The sequence below is a fragment of the Chaetomium globosum genome, genomic scaffold (assembly GCF_000143365.1).
Source record: "Chaetomium globosum CBS 148.51 scaffold_4 genomic scaffold, whole genome shotgun sequence".
Classification (NCBI taxonomy): Eukaryota; Fungi; Ascomycota; class Sordariomycetes; order Sordariales; family Chaetomiaceae; genus Chaetomium; species Chaetomium globosum.
The window spans coordinates 498,130-516,116 of record NT_165979.1 but is presented as its reverse complement, the minus strand read 5'-3'; the positions used below and the strand labels follow the sequence as shown (position 1 = coordinate 516,116).

Below are 17,987 nucleotides of genomic sequence, written 5' to 3'. Positions count from 1 at the left end.
AGAATGTTGGCGGTGCGTGGGAATAATTCTCGGGTTGCTTGAGATCACCCATCACCCAGATCAGCACGGTGGCCCCTCGAGCCATCACGGCGACTGACTGCCGCGTCAGCCGATGATTGTGATTCAGACCAGAATCGCCGATGACGGGGCGAAACCGCAAGCCTACCGACGGGCTAGATGCTCCTAATACTCCCCCACAGAGACCTGAGGTTCCTTCCGAGCATCCTTAAGATGCCATGCCGTAACGAACCTGCATTGGTCTATTGTCGAGTCTATCAACGGATGCATCTCTGTCTGTTTAAAAGCTGGCTACATCTAATGCTTGTAACCAAACATCTAGTGCTTGTAATCCATCCGGCCGTCCCCAATAATGTCCCAGAACTCCTTCACAAGCTCCTCCTGCCCGCTGCTCGCGCCCCTGACCGCCAGGTACACGCGCGAGTCGACGGTAGTCTCCCACTCGCCGGGGTTGCCGCTCACCATGCGGCCGCCCGCCTCGGTGAGGATACACCACCCCGCAGCCACATCCCACGCGTAACAACCCCCCTCCCAGTACATATCCAACTGGCCGGCCGCACAGGCGCACAAATTCAGCGCCGCGCTGCCCAACGACCTCATCCCCCCAATCATACCGCCACCCCCCTCCTTCGCCGCCGCCAACTTCCGAAACGTCCTCGCCTTCACCTCAAAATTCTCCCCCTCCCTCTGACTCCCCCACTCAATCGACACCAACGCACTACTCAACCCGCCCAACGCCGGCGCCGGCGTCCCCGCCAACGGCAACCGGACCCTCTCCCCCTGCCCCTTCCCCACCTCCAACGACGCATTCCTCTGCATCCACGCACCCCCGCCCTTCACCCCAGTAAACAACAGATCCTGAAACGGGTTATACACCACCCCGACCACAGGCACGCGGCCGACCGCCACGCCCAGCGAGATGCACGCGTTGGGGAAGCCGTGCACAAAGTTGGTGGTGCCGTCGATGGGGTCGACGATGAAGGTGGGCGCGTCGGTGACGCGCGTCACGCCGGGCTGGTAGCTCTCTTCGCCGACGAAGGCGAAGGTGGGTTGGGCGGCGCGGAGGCGGGCCAGCACCATGCGCTCGACGGCTTGGTCGGTTTCGGTGACGATGTCGACGGCTGGGAGGAGGAGCTATTAGCCCGCGGTTGGTTGGGGGGTGGTTTGGGCTTTTATTGTTTTTTTTTGGGGTCTTTTTTTTGGGGGGGTCTTTTGGTAAGTTGCCTCGCCGGGAGGGGGAGGGTTGGAAGGGAAGGGGGCTTGGGAAAAGGGGGAGGGAGTATGGAAAGGGGGCGAACCGTTTAGCTTGGTGTCGGTTGAGATTTTGTTGGGGTTGGCGGCTAGGATCATGCGCCCCGCCTCAAAGGCGACCGCCACGAGCGTGTTGTGCACTGCTTGGAGGTCGATGTCTGCCATTTTTGCGTCTGTCGTCTGAAGGTGAAGGTGTGGTGCCTGAAGTTAAAGACGTTGTTCAGACGATGGAGTGCTGTTTGGGAAGCACTTAGGGTTCGGGATGGAGGGGTAGCGGGGTCGTTAAGGTGGGGTGGTTGGTGGAACGTGGGGTGGAGGGGAGCTCCCTATGGCTCAGGTATGTGTACACACCCACCCGCAAGAAGATCGGGCCGGGATCACCGGGCAACCATTGCCTAGTATTTCCACTAGTACATCATTAAACAGTGACGGACTCTTTATACTTCTCGGGTTCGGGGCGAAGTAACGTGTTCCTGAAGAACTGGTCAACCAAAAAAAAAAAGAAAAAAGGTCGAAAAGCTCAACCACACACTACCTAGGTAGGTACCTACTCAACCATTCATCAGTGGGGTGCATTAATCGGATTCACTTTCATGCACGTTCCGGCAAACTGAATCTATAAAGGCTGGGATTGAATCCAGGGCAACCATTCAATGTCTCTTTACTCCCTGTTCTGTTATATTGGCTTATTGACCTCCATCCGGGAGCACCGAAGGACTGGAAGCTTTATCGGCCGGGAAAGGCCGGGAAAGGCCGGGTATTGCGTTGGGCTTTAGGAACTCAACTGTATATGATGTAGTTGCCTGAAGCACACAATCTTTTCGGCCATGTCGAGCAAAGGAGTCCGTCCTGTCCCTCCTCGTCGGTGGGTATCGTTTTATTGTTTTGGCCGCGCCTGAGCTGGTGTGTAAGCGGCAGCAGCAGCGGCGGCGGCAACTTCTGCTTGATCCTCCCATGCTTGTAATAGTGCCTTCTTATTTTGTTGCTCTAGAACCATGAGCCCCATATGCCATGGTTGTGCTTTCTTCCGTTAGCGAACCCGAAACCCAGCCCGGGAGCGATAGGATATGTTTAACCCACATTCCTTTCTGTTCGGCCGTCGGTGTTCCTGTTCTTTGTATCCAGCGCCTCCCGCTTGATCCAGACAGAATCAACGTCAGTTGCAGATCCGTGCCCAGCAGGGAGATTGTCCGGACCTAAGCAACTTACGTTGGACTCCTCTAATTTTGTCAATGACTGCCGCAACGTCTTCAAAGCCCAGAAAGCGGGCAGAGTCTCCACATTCTATGAGCTGACCATCTGTCAGCCGCAAGTTTCGATATCGCAGAATGGCATCAGCTATTAGCGGTCTCCTGCCCCTAAGCGCTTTCATAATTGACTCGTTGTCAGTAATTTCAAGTCGCCCAGTTGACAGCAGGAGCTCGACCGCGTTGGCTGGTCCAGCTTTGGACAGCCAGCACGATTAACGGCTCTTAACCAACATCTCTAGCATTTTTTGGTCTCTCATGACGACCGCCCTAAAAAGATGCATTTGTTCTACTACGACGCATCCGGATTGCAAAAAAGCTTTGAGCATGGCTCGGTGTCCAAGTTGGATGACTCTCTGCAATGTGTTGTCGTGAACCAAGAAGCCAGCGTCGCGTTTGAGCTGGTCTAGAATTAGAGTGACCAATTCCGGGTTCCGCTTATCGACTGCAATATTAAGCGGGTCATTAGAATTGGTTTTGGCTTTGTCAGGGGCAGAGACATCTGCACCATGGTCGATGAGCAACCGAACAATATCCAAGTCATCGTTGGCCATTGCAACGTGGAGGGCTGTTCTTTCGCGCCTCGTGGATCGACCATTCACCTCGGCCCTTTGCCCCAGAAGCCATCGGCAGATTTGGTAATGGCATCTTTGATACCCGCATCCAATATGTTGTCATCAGAGGGGAATTTAGAAGGCAACCAAGCATCGGGCTTGGCCCTTTCGAGCAAGATCCAAGCGTTGGTACACCGCCTAAATCACATGAAGCATGGATCCAAGAGGTACGGAAGGCCCATCCTCAAATCCGAAGGACTTGCTACCTAACCAAGTCTCGACTTACCAGCCTTGTTTTTTCATCCTGGGTCACAACCCTGGACCTGTTGGAACAGCACCCCAAGGGCAGATAGATGCCTAAGAATCGACGGCAGTGTCAACTACACCACGAGGCTCCACATCCTCGAACAGTTCCAGGCCACAGACGTGCCCATCCTTCTAATGACGGTCCAGACCGGCGCTGTCGGGTGAGTACTAGTAACCAGCTCCCACCCCCGAACCAACACGCAGCCCAACTTAACACAGTCAACACGCACATATTAAACTTAACAGCCGCAAACTACGTGCACATCGTCGAGCCGCAGTGGAATCCCTCGGTCGAGGAGCAAGCGATCGCCGGGGCAGTCAGAATGGGCCAGACACGGGCCGTCACCATCATCAGATATGTGGTCAAGAACTCGGTTGAGGAAGTCAGTTGAACGGCCCGAGGCGGGGACAGGTCGAGGTGACGGGGTTGTTTGGGTTTGCTAACTCGTGAGGATAGAACATTGTCCAGATTCAAAAGAGGAAGCGAGGTTTGGCCAAGTTCACGCTGGATAGTGCGTCGCGTGATGAAGGGTCAGAGACGTTGGATGTAAGACACACACCTCCGCGTTGGCCGGGGAGATTAACGAGGGTTCAAACTGACTGTGGGCTCTGCTAGGATCTTCAGTTTGTGCTAGATATCGACTCGGTTCGTTGATGTGTTGTTGTCAGAGAATGTGGAGACTGGGTGGGTTATGGGTGGGTTTGTCCAAGTGGTAGGGATGAGCCTGGGAGGAGCAACAAAAATTCAAAAACATACAACACCAGGGATTCGCTGGTCGTCACCGACCCAACTACTGATCTGGCCCTTACTTGTTTGACTAAGGGAGAGCGGACGGGATCCCGTATTTTCAAGTAGGTATGGTCGTATGTGGTGATTCAGAGGCGAAAGTGTGGTATATTTGTGTGTCTCTTGGAGCCACAAGGGCCACCCTGAGCTAACCGTTTTTTGGGCCGTGTGATGGTGACCTTGGATCAGTGCAACAAAGACTGCAGGGCTTCTCTATTCTTATCTGTGCTTGTTCGTATTGATGGACAACGAAATAGGATATGTCAATTGGTAAGAAGGTTGTTGTCGGTATATAAATCATGAGACCGCAAGGATCTCCGGTTTGTGTTAACTATTAGATATTGATTTGGCACCATGATGGTTTGCATGTCCCTCTCATTATTTGTTGTTACTGGAGAATATGAAACCTCGGTGGGCTGTGGGGGTTCGTAGGGATGAGCCCAGCAGAGAGTCAGGGACCCTAATATTTTCTAGGACGATGGGACTTGCTCATATGGTTCGCCCGCCGAGCTGGCAACGTTTACAGCATGCTGACACCCCTCTCAGAAAAGTTGATCTTGATAACTAGGGGGTTCGGCCGGCTGGTTCTCCCAAAAATACCTTCCGCCGGTACTTCACGTTAACTATTTAACTAACTATACGTCTATTTAGCCTCGCAAATTCCAGTCTCTCTAAGCATGCCCGCTACGACCACAAAGCCGCCTATTGCTGGGACGCAGAAAAGGCCAGCTAAAAGGATAAACAAACCACCTCCCAGCAATGTAAGCACAACCGTGACTCGCAACAGGCTCGGACCTCCAAGCCCAACTTTGGCAAACATATTGAAACAAAGAGTCAAGCTGTCCACATGCCATCCGCCGGCGATGCCAACAACCACCCAACTTAGAATCCATCCGCGTTGGTCCGTTGTGCTCCTCCCGCTGTCAAACTTGGTGAGCGCCCCGATCACGACCAGGGACAGGCCGCTCAGCAGAAGCGGCAAGATAAAATCCCCCACTCTCCATTTCTGGGCAAGCACAAACCAAGGCTTAGGTGATGGGGAGGAATATAACTCAACCGGCGAGTAGGCGGGAACGATGATGTCGCGCTCTGGAGCTTCAGACAGGAAGTCCCCATGCGCTTTTGTGCAGGCAATGAGTGGCGGATGCACATCGCTACCGGAGACCCGCGCAAGCAAGGTCTGAACGGCGCCATCCGGCCCCGGTGGATCGCGTGGCTTCACATCATATACCAGCTCCTCGGCGTCGTCAGCCCCAGCCGCTGATTCCAGCCGGCCAACCACTCCATCAAACACGCCTCCACGTTTCCGGGCCTCTTCCATCTCCTCATTAGCAACCATGTAGACGTTGGGGTAGTCTGCCGTGGCGATTTGCGCCATCAGGTTCACGACACTCATGATAAGGTACGGCACCACGGTGAGGCCATATGCAGCGTACCCGAACCGCTCGATTTGGTCGCCGCGGGACCGGTAAAGCGTTAGGCCGGCGCTTCCAACCTGAAATATGGCGATGAGAGACTGGATCCAGTTGTACTGCGAGCTGATATCGGGCGGTGGGCCCACCACCCAGCGGTCATCCGGCCGGTTCGACTCGGCCCACGAGATCTTGGCCTCGGCATGCACATCAACCCAGTCGTAGCCGTAGGGGAGCAGAGCCTTGCCGTGGAACTTGTTCACGTTCAACGCCACGTGCCAGACGAACGAATAGGGCGCCGAACGCCGGCTGTCCTCCAGAACGGGGTCCTCCTCGTCCGCCCGTACACGAATATCGTCGATGAGCGGTACATGCTCGGGGTCGACGCCCGGCCGCTCCGTGCGGTCCTTGTCTGAGGCGTCTGGCGAGCACTTGGGAAATGTTTGTCCATTGGCCAGCCGTATCTCGCCCTCGGCGTTCCGCGCCGGCCTGATGCGGTCTCCCTCTTGTGGTCTCCAATAGTCGGTCCGCACCACCATGCGGAGGGCTCCCGCCGCGGCCGCGCGCTCCAGCGGGTTACGACTCTTTCGAAAGCGAGAATAGCGCCCGATCGAGAACAGTGCCCTGATGAGGCCTACCGACGGGATGAACAGGGCCAGGATGGCCGCCACGGCCGTGTCCGTTGTGCCCGACCCGGGGTACAGCTTCACGGTCGCGCAGTGTGCTAGGTAGTTGGAGGCGAAAAAAAGGAAAACCGACCACGGTGTGGCTGCTGAGCATTGAAGGTCCGCGTCGCCGGTGCTGTCGGCTAGGCTTCCAGTAACAGGAGCCATCGGGAACGCAGTTTGGAAAAGAAGGGGATGGGCCCTGTCCGCTTTCAAGTTCAAAACACTTCAAGAATTAGTGGCATCGATCAACGACATTGTTGGCTCAGAAGGTAATGGTAAGCGCAGGGAGTCGAGGACCGGAGCCAAAAAGTCATCAACTTGTCTTGTATAAATGCACGTCAAAACGGAGATCAAATGCCCAGCCCCTCGCGCGCCTGGCCCCCAATGTTACCTTACCTGCTCAGGGGTTGGGCTGTCTGTGCCACCCCGCCGCCGCAGCTGGGCACAGAGGGGCACTTCAATTGGTCATGACCGGATGCGCGCTCGATATGTTCTGCTTACCTGACGGGGGGAGCCAATAGGTTCACGGGTACCCGTGGATTTAAAGGCCCACGGGTCCCGTGGTGATGACTAAGCCCGCCCTCTGCGTTTCCTTTTCGGGCGCAACGCATCGCGTCTCTCCACAATAGTTAGTGTCGGAACCTGTAGTGACCGCTGGAAGAAGCTCTTAAGAATCGACAGAATGGATTGAGTAGGTCTGTTAGAAAAGATGGAAAAAGTGCTTGATTGACGACGCTGATGATGGCCAAGGAAGATTGTTCAGGAGGTAAAACGCAGGGGTTGTGGTGCGGGCACCAATCAACCACCAAGGTCCATTGAACGCAGCTATCATGGCGGCTTCGTCCTGACAGTTAACTCCCAACACGATATGCTTCGTGCAAGTCATGATGAGTCTACCTTTGGCTGAAGTAGTCACGTCATCTCCTGACGATTGTCTTCCCCCGGAACTCGATTACGAATCGAGGGATGCCCTGTTCGTGTCTATCAACTCATGGGCTGCGACCAAGGGCTACGCATTCACTACTGGGAGGTCAACCAAGGAGAAGAGTGGCAGACAGACGATTACATATACATGTGATCGATACTGAGGAACAGCAAGCTTTATATTTGTAACGGGCTGATAGGATCTTTCCATTTTTCTTGTCCTTCGTCCTCAGCTTATAACCTAGAGGTAGCGCCAATTGCAACAACGGATGGATGGAATTTATTTCGCCCGGAGGCACTGGGCCTATAGGGCCTTAGCACGCTAACTACATCCGGATCAAATCGGTTTGCCTTTAACTCGTACAAGCCCCCTACTTCTTCCCTCTTTCTCGCTGCACCATTTACCTCTTGCCTAATTGCAACAACATTGCTGCAGTCTCTTACAGTCCGCAACGTTTGCGCCCGAAAAGGAAACGCAGAGGGCGGGCTTAGTCATCACCACGGGACCCGTGAGCCTTTAAATCCACGGGTACCCGTGAACCTATTGGCTCCCCCTGACGGGGACGGGATGACTCATCACTACCCAAGGCAGAATGGAGGCGTCGTAAGTTAACTCAAACATTTGTTGACTGTGTATCCGCCGATATAGCGCCGTGATGCGCGGCGGCAAAGTGCCCGGTTGAGCTGCGTAACTCTGTCGTTAGTATAGCGCAACATCAAGGCGATAACCGCTCGCTCCGTATGTACATACCTTACCTACCTAGGGAATTTGGGTGTGTTTTGGAGCCACAAGGGCCGTATCTTGGGCCCTTACATTAGCAAAACGGCTACAACGAATAGGAGATGTTTATTCATAAGCAGGCTGCTTCCGGTATATAAATCAAGGCGCCGGGCAAGTGGGTGCCCTGCCCCTTTCCTGGCCCGAGGGTTACGGTGAACTGCGAGGTGGTATGCGTCGCCCTAAAGATGCACATCAGAGCGGCACAGCAACCCCCAATGCCCAGTCAAACCGAAGACTTCATATTAGCAGCATAGCAGGGGCGTCAAACGTCTTCAGCCTCGGACTTGTCGGTGATAGGTCTAATGCCCAATGTTAGGTATATATATATACCTACGTACTACCAACATTGCCGATAAGTATGCGAGGAATTGCATTTGTTTTCGTCTGTTTGACCCAAGATTCTTTTCAATGACGATACATGTAGATGAACTTGACACTCAGTCGCCATGTTGCATTCAAGGCTCTTCCTCCTCCACACCCTCCTCCTTCCTTTTCCTTCTCCCACTTTGGCATACACCTGGCCAAATCCACAAACCGACATCTTAGAGGCTATATACTACCAACAGATTGGCTACGATGGACGTAGATTCAGCGCGTTCGTTAGAACATGCGAGACTGGGAATAACCTTGGAGCAGGACGAACCAACAGCGCAGAATGGATACGGACGGCTTATCACGATATGGCGACGGCGGACGTCGAGGCAGGTATCGGAGGGATGGATGCCAGCATCGGCTTTGAGAGGTTCCGCTCAGAGAACGTTGGTTATCACGCTTTTACCGACAGTCTTTTATTCTTCGCCGACTTCATGAGCGCGTATTCATCCATGGCCGACCTGATCGCCCTCGGCGCTGTCATGTCCGTTACCGCGTGCACCATGTCACCAAACCGGAAACCGCTCTTTTTACCATTCAGGGGGGGGAGAATCGATGCTACGGAGCCCGGGCCCTTTGGTATCCCGGAACCACACCATGATCTCGCAAGCCACACGAATAGCTTTAAGAAGCAAGGCTTCAATGCCACCGAGATGATTGGTCTTGTGGCTTGCGGCCATAGTCTAGGCGGTGTCAATGGACGTGACTTCCCAACGATTGTTCCGGTCAAGAATGACTCGGTAGGTGTCGACTCCGGCAACCACAAGGTAACGGGACGAGGGGCTTCTCTAATAGATGGGTAGACCAATGTCGACAGCAAACAGAAATTTGACACCAGCCAGTCGGTGCTCGACAACAACATGTGTGTTTCAAGTAAACCGTGTGTTGTTCAAGACCGCGTGCTGACCCCTGAGTGAACGCAGAGCAATTGAGTTCCTCAAAAACGGTACCCAAAATGCACTGGCATTCGGGCCCAACAAAACCACGAGGTCTGATCACCGTATCTTCAGCTCGGATGGGGGCGCTTTGATTAAAAAGCTCGCCTCATCCCAGGATTACTTTTTGGAAACTTGCACTGAGCTGTTTACCCGCATGATAGACACTGTACCAAAAGGGGTTCAGTTGTCCGAAGTTATCACGCCTATCCCCGTGAAGCCAGACAATCTCTTTATCACGATAAATGACAACGGTGGCATGACCATCAAGGGGGATATAAGGGGTATACATCCTCACCCACTCCTAGGCCACATCACAATCAGCTAATCTGGTCCCAGATACGCACCGATGACAACTCTCCCACCGACTCCCGCTTGGTCCTCGTACATTTTAAACCAAGAGCCTCCGGGGCACCGGCCATTCCACCGGTAGCAGCCGTCAGGCTAGCCAAAACCACCACAGCCTGGCACCCCCATGCGCCCTCCTTCGAATGGTGGAATTTCACGACAACCGTCCCCGTCAGCCAGGGTCTCGCCTCCTTCACCGTCGAGGTCATCGACGGCAGTCACTCCTCAATACACGACAATGGCGGAAACGGCTTCCCATTACAAACAGACCTCATACCCCAAACTCAGCTGTCCTGTAGCGCCGTGTACATGGGAAGAGCCTACATGCTCAATCTGACCGTGGCGGTGAGTCCCTGAAAGCTTTCCAGCACAACAGAAACGACCCTAAATTTCCACATTTACTGACTTCTCCACGCGTGCACTCCGTACAGGTCCGAGACGAGCTCAACTTCCAAGATATTAAACTCACCGTCCCGATCCCCATGCGGCAAGCCGAGTCCATGGTGCCCCGGTTTGAGTCGCATGTTCTCAACATGGAGAAGACGGGGATCATTCCAGCCACTGGATACTCGCTGTATACGGGCTAGTTTGGATGTTAGGCCTCAGCATATGTATGTGGTCATCATGTCGTACGGGCTGAGTGGGAGGGGAGGAGAGAAGGATGTGGAGGTTCCGTTTGTGTTGTGGAAGGGGCTAGGGACGTGCCCTTATAGTTGAGCCATGGGATGGGTATCTCGACGGTAATTTCGGTGGGTGGCCTTCAAGTGATGACGTGATATTGAACGGAAGGAATATTAAGGGTGATGATTATGGGACTTCTTTAATTCTTGTGGCCCTTTCCCTCTTTCCCTTGGCGGTTCTCCTCAGTTCAATGTTGTTGTTGAGCGGTACTCGTTTGAATTGGGGTAGGTGAAATGTATCAGCGAGGCCAGCTGCAGTCATGGTCATGTCTGAATCTCCTACATCAGAATACAACAACAACAATCATCATCTGTCTCCCTCCCGCGACGGAGATGCTCCATTCCTCGTTCACGACGATTCTCCCACGTGTATTGCCGGGTTTCCCGTTCTTCTTCTTCCCGACGAGGAGAAGGCTCCCGGCCGTCATATCCCGTGTCCTCCCACGCCCCGCGCCCAATATCCTCCTCCGCTGAATCCTTCGACGGTTCCACGGGTACATGGATATGGTTGACACTAGTGCCGTCTGCGTAGGAGTAATGCGAGTAGCGTGTGGTTCATTCCGGCTCGCCCACCACCCTGTACGGCACCATATAATTGTAGGTTTCCTGGCCGCTGGGTTGAACATCGAGACCGGGGAGCGAGGAGAGCTCCTCGCCGCTTTCAGGAATGCTGAATCGGCTGGTGATTTTGACTTTGCCGTCTTCAACTTTTATGCCGGGCGTAGCTGTGTGCGCGAGGCGGCTGTCGTACAGGTTGATTGTGACTGGGGTCCTGCGGATTTTGATCTCCCCGAGGGCATGTTCGTCAGAGGCTCCCGCGTGATGAGTCATGTTTGGCCAATGGAGTCAAAGGAGTGCGTGTTATATCAAAAACTGGTCGCGATGGAATGGTTAGTTCTGGCCGGGAAGTGGGAGAAAAAAATCTGCAGTTCCCAGGAAGGAATAAAAGGATAAAGCAGCTTCGCTGTTGCAGGTTTGCGTTCCACAGCAGGCCTTGCCGAGATGATTGAGAACGCTCGGGCGTACGAGCGGCACTGCGTGGGTTCATGATAATCAAGTTCTAACCCTCAGCTCGAGTTTAGTATTAACAGGATGATTGCCAAAAGGTTGTGTTTACTAGTGACAGAGCTTACCCATTAGGTATTTACTTGTGGGAATTCGAAACTAGGTGGAAACTGGAAGAAAGCAAATAATTAATCCGGATGGAATGTCAATCGAGATCCAGGGACAGTAGTTCACGAAGACCGCCGTTCAGAATCTTTTTACTGTTTCCCTAGGTAATGACCACCTCAAAGCTCTGTTTTCCTGAGACTGGTGCCCATCTCCTTGTGCGGCCCTCTACCACAAATCTTCACAACTCAATTCCAGCTCGGTGGCACTGAGAGTGCTACAGGCGAGTCGAGGGTCGGAATCAGATTCAAACAGAACTCTCATTCCTTCGTGTTATTCTGTCCATCCACTTTCATCAACATTGACCACACCCGCCAACATCCGTGGCATTGAACCGACCCCGAAAAGTCCACCAACAACTCAATCTACTTGATTCACAAGGAACAACAACCTGATAAGTTACCCACAACATGGACAGCCTCCAGCGGAGCGTCAAACAAACGGACGGAATGCTCCGCGCCGTTATCCAGCAATTGAACAAGCAGATTGAGACCATGGGCAACTCAACAGGCCATACAAATCTCGCCGGCGTTGCGACGAGCCTTGAGGTTTCACTCGCCCAAGTCCAGCGCGTCCACCGACTTCTTGAGTATGACCTCGGCAAACTCGCAGCCATTATCGAAGAGCTCCCCACTAAGAACTCTATCGTTGAAGGGCCTGAAGTTAAGAGATCCGTCAATGAGAACACGGAAGGAGACAAGGCGCTGGGTCGGATGGAGGCAAAGCTCGACTCGCTCACCACAAAGTTTGACCAGATCGCCGGGTTGGAGCCCTTGGTCCAGCGGAGTGAAGTTAAGATTGATGATACCCTCCGTATCTGCGAGACACTCGACACGTCCCAAAACCTGAACTTGGGACGGCTTACTGCCATTCAACACTCACTGTCCAAGATGAAAAAGAGTGCCACCGTCATCGGCGTTGATCCAGCCGCAGCACATGCGCCAGCTCTCTCAAGCACCAACCAGCCAGACCGCAAGAAGAGGAAGATGGAAGAAAGTGATATCTTTGACTCTACGGCGCTTTCAGCCCCCGTGCGTCACAAGAACAAGTGGAAAGCTCTGACCGCTGACCAGCGGAACAAGCTGCGAGAACTTACCAACCGGCGCTCGCTCACAGAAGGAATCCTCGATCGGCTTGTTCCATGCCCAGACGGGGGCCTCTGGAATACGGACCACATTCTTTTCCGCTTCCGGTCTCTGTGCCAGAATCAAGGCCTCTCTGTGAAGGCTGCCAGGCTCAAGGAATACATGGACCTGAAGCTGTCTCGGTCCTGGTTTTGTGCCCGGAATGTAGCCATTGAGGGTGCCCCTTCCGTATCTTTGTCCGGCGAATGCAAGTATTGCATATCGCGATGTGTTCTGATCAAACCAGTGGAACCGGATAGCGAGAACGAAGACAATCGTTATTACGTTCGGGTGGTGAGTCACTAAACCAGGAATAGTCACCAGCAAACCCGGCTACGGCTATACATTGGGGATCGCGAGCGTCGGTAGTGGTACCTAACCGGCTGCTCCAGGGGATCATGGATGGAACGAAAAGGTTGAGAGGGTTGGAAGACGCGACGGTTGAGTTCCATCCAATATAGGTACCTCGATAGCTCGGTAAACTCTCCACAGTTCAACCCTCGCTCCAGGTAATAATGTCTGCCTCATCTAGTGTATGTGCGTTTCCAAGGTTTATTCTCAGGATTAGGGATGCTCGGCTCGCCTTCCGGGACAATCTTAACCTGTGGAACAACGAGATGCCAAATGTGCGCTGGGACAATTCTTCGGTGTTGCCCTGTGTTCATGCCCTTCATACTACATGCTCTTTCCCTGATATTTCAGCCAATGTTCAGAACTCGAGATGGTGTGTTTGCAGTCAAAGAACAATCCATACTTGCACTGCCCTGTTCCGATGCGATCGAACCGCTTATGTCTGGTGAGCCCCAACCCAAAAAAACGGCGATAACACCAATATTCCACACCAGCACATGATACCCTAGGCAAGAATGGTACTTCGTTCTAGACACGTATCCCCTCCACCTTTACGGAAGAGCGTGTTGAAAGACAAGGCTAGGCCATGTCCCGGTTTTATCCGACCCGAGTTCTCATCCCGGCGGCCATTACAGACAATAACCTTTGGTTACATCCAACCCGTCCCAGCATCGCAATTAACCATAGGGCCACGAAGAAGGGCCATACAAACCAATCCCCAGTGTGGGGAAGCAATCAATATCAGCCTGCCAATATCTCACATTGGCCACCCGATCGATCTGGACCCCGGCGGCAGCAAAGAGATCTTGCCACGGAGAATTATTACGATCTGTCATCGGGAAGCACCCGGGAACCGATGGGTGAGGGGGGGGGGGGCAAGCATGGTCGAGTTCGGAAAAGGTGGGTGTGCAATGGTCACGACAGTGAGACCCGAGAACCTGGAGATCGACAATGGGAACCAGGACCAGAAGGCGTGCATAATGTACTTGAAGAATTGCGTGCGAGACTGAAAATAGATAAATACTGCTGCGGTTTTGACTACCACCCTTCACCCTTCTCCTCCAAGGTCCGACAACCTCCACACCCCACCATCATCAGCAACAGTTTTCGAAACAAGGTCAGGGGCAAAGCGCAAAAACTGAAAGAAAAGAGAAGAAGACGCACCGCAATCAGCGCCGCCTCGCGGGTCGGCGAGATGTTGCACTGGGTGTTCATGTTCATGATGGCCGACGTGCCGCCGCAGGGGGACCACGATACGACGTCCGGGTCGGCGCTGAGGGTGAAGGGCCCCTCGCGCTCGCCCGCCAGCGCCACCGAGTAGTACGACTGGCCCTGGATGCCCGTGAAGTCGAACGTGTTGGTGCACAGGCCGCGCGAGCCCTTGGGGATCTGCGCGAAGCCAGACATGTCCGTGGCGAGGGTGGAGAAACTGGGGGGTGGCGGGTGTTAGTTTGTGTATGTGTGTGGTTTGAGGGGGCGGTTGGTGTGAGGAGGAGGAGGATGGAGAGGGAGGATCCTTACGAGAAGCCCTCGTCGAACTCGAGGTTCAGCGTGAGCTTGCAGTTCTTGCGCCAGTCGGCGGCCTTGGTGCCCGGGCCGGTCTGGATGATGTACTCGGAGAAGGTGACTTCGAGGAGCGTCTTGGAGGCATCGATCTGGACATCGGCGGTGCCCGCAGGGCAGCCGGAGCCGAGGAGAGAGACACCGACGACGCGGACCTTGTTGAGAACGTTCTCGTTGGGGACGGTCAGGCCAGGGGCGGCCGCGGCCAGGGGAAGGAGAGAGAGGAGCGAAAGGAACTTCATGGTGAAGATGGTAATGGGTTGAGCTGGGGAGGCTGTTTGAAGCTTTGAGGGTGATGCTGAAGCCGGAAGATGATGGTGAGAAGATGTGAGCTTTGGTCCGGGGGAAATGGGCAGTCTTTATAGACTTGTCCCCATCGTCGTCGTCGTCGCCGTCTTGGCGAAGAGAAGGCTCCGCGGAGGAGTAGTCTGGCTCAAGGCCGACTTCGCTGGATGCTCAGAGGCCACGGACTCGACCTGAGATGGGCTGAGTTGGGCAGTACGGGATGTCAACACCGTGTGTCAAGGGCCTGTGAGCTAGTTTCGATATATCACCAATTTCAGCAGGTGCCTATTTTTATCCCCTGAACCGAGCCCTTGTACCTGGGTTCCTGGGTCTGGCCCAGATGCATAATAACAACTTTGTTTATTATGGCCGAGTGTTTGGCTGAATCCGGGGTTAAGCGACCAAACTCATTAAGTACAATGCACGTTCTCCATATCGTGTTAAGGTACGTCCGTCTTACACGCATGACAGCGGAATCCTTTTCCGTCCATGGATAAACAGCACTCGAGCCGGCCAGCTCCCAACGAACCGTAACACACAGCCGCCCAGGCTGTCAAGGCCCCCTTTTAATATCGTATGTAATTACCACGCTGGCGGAGCAGCCCACGGCACCAAAGAGAAGCATATTACCGCTACTATAACGGCGTCGCCATGCACATGCCGGCCAAAGCATGTTGCTAAACTTAACAACAAGCCCGCTTCTTTATTCTAACCACCACGACTCTGTCTCGACATCTGAATGCAGGACCTTCGCTGGCGATTTATTTTACGCTGTCATGCTGACCGAAACACGAGGGGACCAGTGTCTTGGGTGACCAGTGCGCACTCTTTCATATCACCCTCGCCTCCTTATTTGCCGGGACCGGCTACAACGGAAGCGAGCAATTAGAGAGCGGTACCATAGAACCAACACCGGTCCCGCTTGCCAGGAGGCGGGCTGGGCTCTTTCACGATGCGAGGGTTTGAAAAACAACGGAGAATGTTAGGCCGGAGTAGATTGGAAGCCCCTGAAATTAACATTAACTAACGCGAACAACATCCGCCCCAACTAGCGATCAGGGACCGAGGCAGATTCCCTTCGCCTAGCATCTCCTACTGGTCAAACTCGCCAGCGTAGAGGATATCGCCAGGCGCACCGTTGACGGTGTCCCACAGGGACCGCGCCGCATGGTCGAGGCTCCTCTTCGCGACGGTGCCGTTCAGCTCCCTCTCGCCGTCTTCACGGGCAAGCTTGACTGTACCATAGTTAGTTTTCGAGAGCTCAATCAACCATGATAAAACGAAACATGTGCAGCACTGATTTTCCGATGCAAACACCAATCCGGGATTCTCACGATAAAAACAAACAAACCGGGGAGTACTAACCATGCAAGTACACCGCAGTGCGCTTCCCGCTGAACATGGCGTGCGGCACGTTGGTTGTGTTATCCGAGTTGGCATCGCCAATGGCGTACACACCAGGGATGTTGGTGATCAGGCCAGCGGTCTGGTCAGCCGCCAGACGGCCCACCGTAGAGGTGGACACCCAGCTCCTCGCCAACCTTGGACATCTGCTCGGACGGGAAGGCGGCGAGAAAGGCGGCCCGCAACAGGGACTCGCCCTCCTCAAAATCGACACGGAACAAATCATGTTCCGGGACGGTGGGCAGGCTGGGGTCGGCGTCGTGGTTCTCCCCGCTCTGCAGACGGGTGATGGCGGTGATGGTACGGTTGTCGACGGGGACCTTGTGCAGCTCGAGGTAGGTCTCCCACTTGTCGAACTTGGCGTCGGTGGCGGCGCGGAAGGCCGGGGTGTTGGTGCCGTTGACGAGGGCGACGACGTCGGAGTTGAGCGTCACCATCTCGCGCACCGCCCCCGGCACGTTGTCCAGGCTGCCCAGCAGGCCCAGGGACTGGTCGGCGTGCTCGTGCCCGTCGCACCACGGGCACCAAAAGATGCCCTGGCCCCAGTTCTCGCGCACCCCGGGGGTCTCGGGCAAGATGTCGCGCAGGCCCGTGGCTAGCACGATCTTTCGCGCCGTGAGGGTGACCTCGCCGGCGCTGCGAGGGCCGTTGGTGGTGACGATGAAGTGCGTGTTTTGGTCGTCGCCGGGGGTGATCTTGGTCACGGTGCCGTTGGTCATGGTTACCGTGGGGTAGTGAGAGAGTTGTTGGCGAGCGGCCCAGCGGAAGTAGGCCGGTGTGACGCCTGGGTGGTGATGTCAGTCGAACCATAATACTTGGATGGCATTAGAGGGAGGAAAAAGAGCGATCGTCGTTACCATCAAACCCGATCACATCGTGCATGTGCCTCGTCACCCCATTGCGAGTACTCGCCCCGAGTCAATGAGCAAGACCTTCCTACGGACACGTGCCAGGCCGCTCAGAGCACTGAGGCCGGCCGGACCGCCACCTACGACAATGGCATCGTAGTCGTAGACGGGCGCGGGTTCAGTGCGGGGCACGGCAGCGCCATTGGCAACGGTAGCAAGCGCGGTGAGCGCAAACGAAGAGAACAGACGCATGGTGAAAGTAAGACACTGAAGGCGAACCAAAGGGCGGGCTTGATACTACTTGTGCAGTGTAGTCTGGGAAGTTCAAGGATGGAAGTCGTTCAACCGCTGGCTTCTTCTCCGCTCTCCGCACGACGGGGGCATGGGCCGCCATTATATGTCCTCACCGGAGCACATAGACGTCGTGCAACCCCCGCGCAGAAGTCTGTGACGATGAGCTGTCAAAAGGTCACTATCAAAATCTTCCTGCAGCCGATCCCACCGGTCCGGAGATCGACGGAAATCTTTGCCCAACCAGGTGCATCGACGATCGCGACAGCCACGGCACGGCCCAATCCCGCTTCACGCGGGGCAGCTCTCGATTTGTCTTCGGCAGGTAACCGGGTACTGGGATTGGCTCCTTGCTCGTCGACTTCCAGGTCGTCTAAGACGTGTCACCCCCCCTTGCAGGTCGTGCAGGTCGCGCGCATCTGTCACCGCGCATCTTTTCAGCTCAGACGAATCAAGCCATGGCAGGTTTTCGAGTAATGATGACGACACCCCTGGTCGGGGCCGCCGGGATCGTGGTGATCAGCGCTCGTCTCGGTGGGATTGTCTCACTTCAGCAGCTCAGCATGCTGAAGCGAGAGGACAATCACGACCAAAAGAGCCACAAGCAGGTGGATGTGCCGAAGCGATGACAAAATTTGCGAGGAGGTTGGGGTTGTATGTTGAATTAC

At 54.6% G+C, this 17,987-nt stretch overlaps 8 protein-coding genes across 8 annotated transcripts; 3 read left to right on the top strand and 5 right to left on the bottom strand.

The window, feature by feature from the left end:
• Positions 1-336: 336 nt before the first annotated feature.
• Positions 337-1,434, bottom strand: CHGG_03875 (uncharacterized protein; the record flags this gene model as incomplete). Its single annotated transcript, XM_001223088.1, has 2 exons — positions 337-1,139; positions 1,317-1,434. 2 exons carry the CDS (start codon positions 1,432-1,434, stop codon positions 337-339), a joined length of 921 nt encoding a protein of 306 aa, XP_001223089.1.
• Positions 1,435-3,025: 1,591 nt separating this feature from the next.
• CHGG_03874 (uncharacterized protein) lies at positions 3,026-3,768 on the top strand (the record flags this gene model as incomplete). Its single annotated transcript, XM_001223087.1, has 3 exons — positions 3,026-3,297; positions 3,524-3,537; positions 3,623-3,768. The coding sequence occupies 3 exons, from the start codon at positions 3,026-3,028 to the stop codon at positions 3,766-3,768; spliced, it is 432 nt and encodes a 143-aa protein (XP_001223088.1).
• A 1,038-nt stretch (positions 3,769-4,806) lies between these two features.
• Positions 4,807-6,408, bottom strand: CHGG_03873 (uncharacterized protein; the record flags this gene model as incomplete). Its single annotated transcript, XM_001223086.1, has 1 exon — positions 4,807-6,408. The coding sequence occupies one exon, from the start codon at positions 6,406-6,408 to the stop codon at positions 4,807-4,809; it is 1,602 nt and encodes a 533-aa protein (XP_001223087.1).
• A 1,986-nt stretch (positions 6,409-8,394) lies between these two features.
• CHGG_03872 (uncharacterized protein) lies at positions 8,395-10,190 on the top strand (the record flags this gene model as incomplete). The annotated part of the gene is made up of 5 exons (XM_001223085.1): positions 8,395-9,060; positions 9,145-9,193; positions 9,420-9,539; positions 9,719-9,948; positions 10,035-10,190. The coding sequence occupies 5 exons, from the start codon at positions 8,395-8,397 to the stop codon at positions 10,188-10,190; spliced, it is 1,221 nt and encodes a 406-aa protein (XP_001223086.1).
• Positions 10,191-10,838: 648 nt separating this feature from the next.
• CHGG_03871 (uncharacterized protein) lies at positions 10,839-11,114 on the bottom strand (the record flags this gene model as incomplete). The annotated part of the gene is made up of 1 exon (XM_001223084.1): positions 10,839-11,114. The coding sequence occupies one exon, from the start codon at positions 11,112-11,114 to the stop codon at positions 10,839-10,841; it is 276 nt and encodes a 91-aa protein (XP_001223085.1).
• A 749-nt stretch (positions 11,115-11,863) lies between these two features.
• CHGG_03870 (uncharacterized protein) lies at positions 11,864-12,883 on the top strand (the record flags this gene model as incomplete). The annotated part of the gene is made up of 1 exon (XM_001223083.1): positions 11,864-12,883. One exon carries the CDS (start codon positions 11,864-11,866, stop codon positions 12,881-12,883), a length of 1,020 nt encoding a protein of 339 aa, XP_001223084.1.
• Positions 12,884-13,976: 1,093 nt separating this feature from the next.
• Positions 13,977-14,733, bottom strand: CHGG_03869 (uncharacterized protein; the record flags this gene model as incomplete). The annotated part of the gene is made up of 3 exons (XM_001223082.1): positions 13,977-14,066; positions 14,186-14,357; positions 14,450-14,733. The coding sequence occupies 3 exons, from the start codon at positions 14,731-14,733 to the stop codon at positions 13,977-13,979; spliced, it is 546 nt and encodes a 181-aa protein (XP_001223083.1).
• A 1,135-nt stretch (positions 14,734-15,868) lies between these two features.
• CHGG_03868 (uncharacterized protein) lies at positions 15,869-17,280 on the bottom strand (the record flags this gene model as incomplete). The annotated part of the gene is made up of 4 exons (XM_001223081.1): positions 15,869-16,011; positions 16,142-16,262; positions 16,318-16,964; positions 17,121-17,280. The coding sequence occupies 4 exons, from the start codon at positions 17,278-17,280 to the stop codon at positions 15,869-15,871; spliced, it is 1,071 nt and encodes a 356-aa protein (XP_001223082.1).
• Positions 17,281-17,987: the final 707 nt, after the last annotated feature.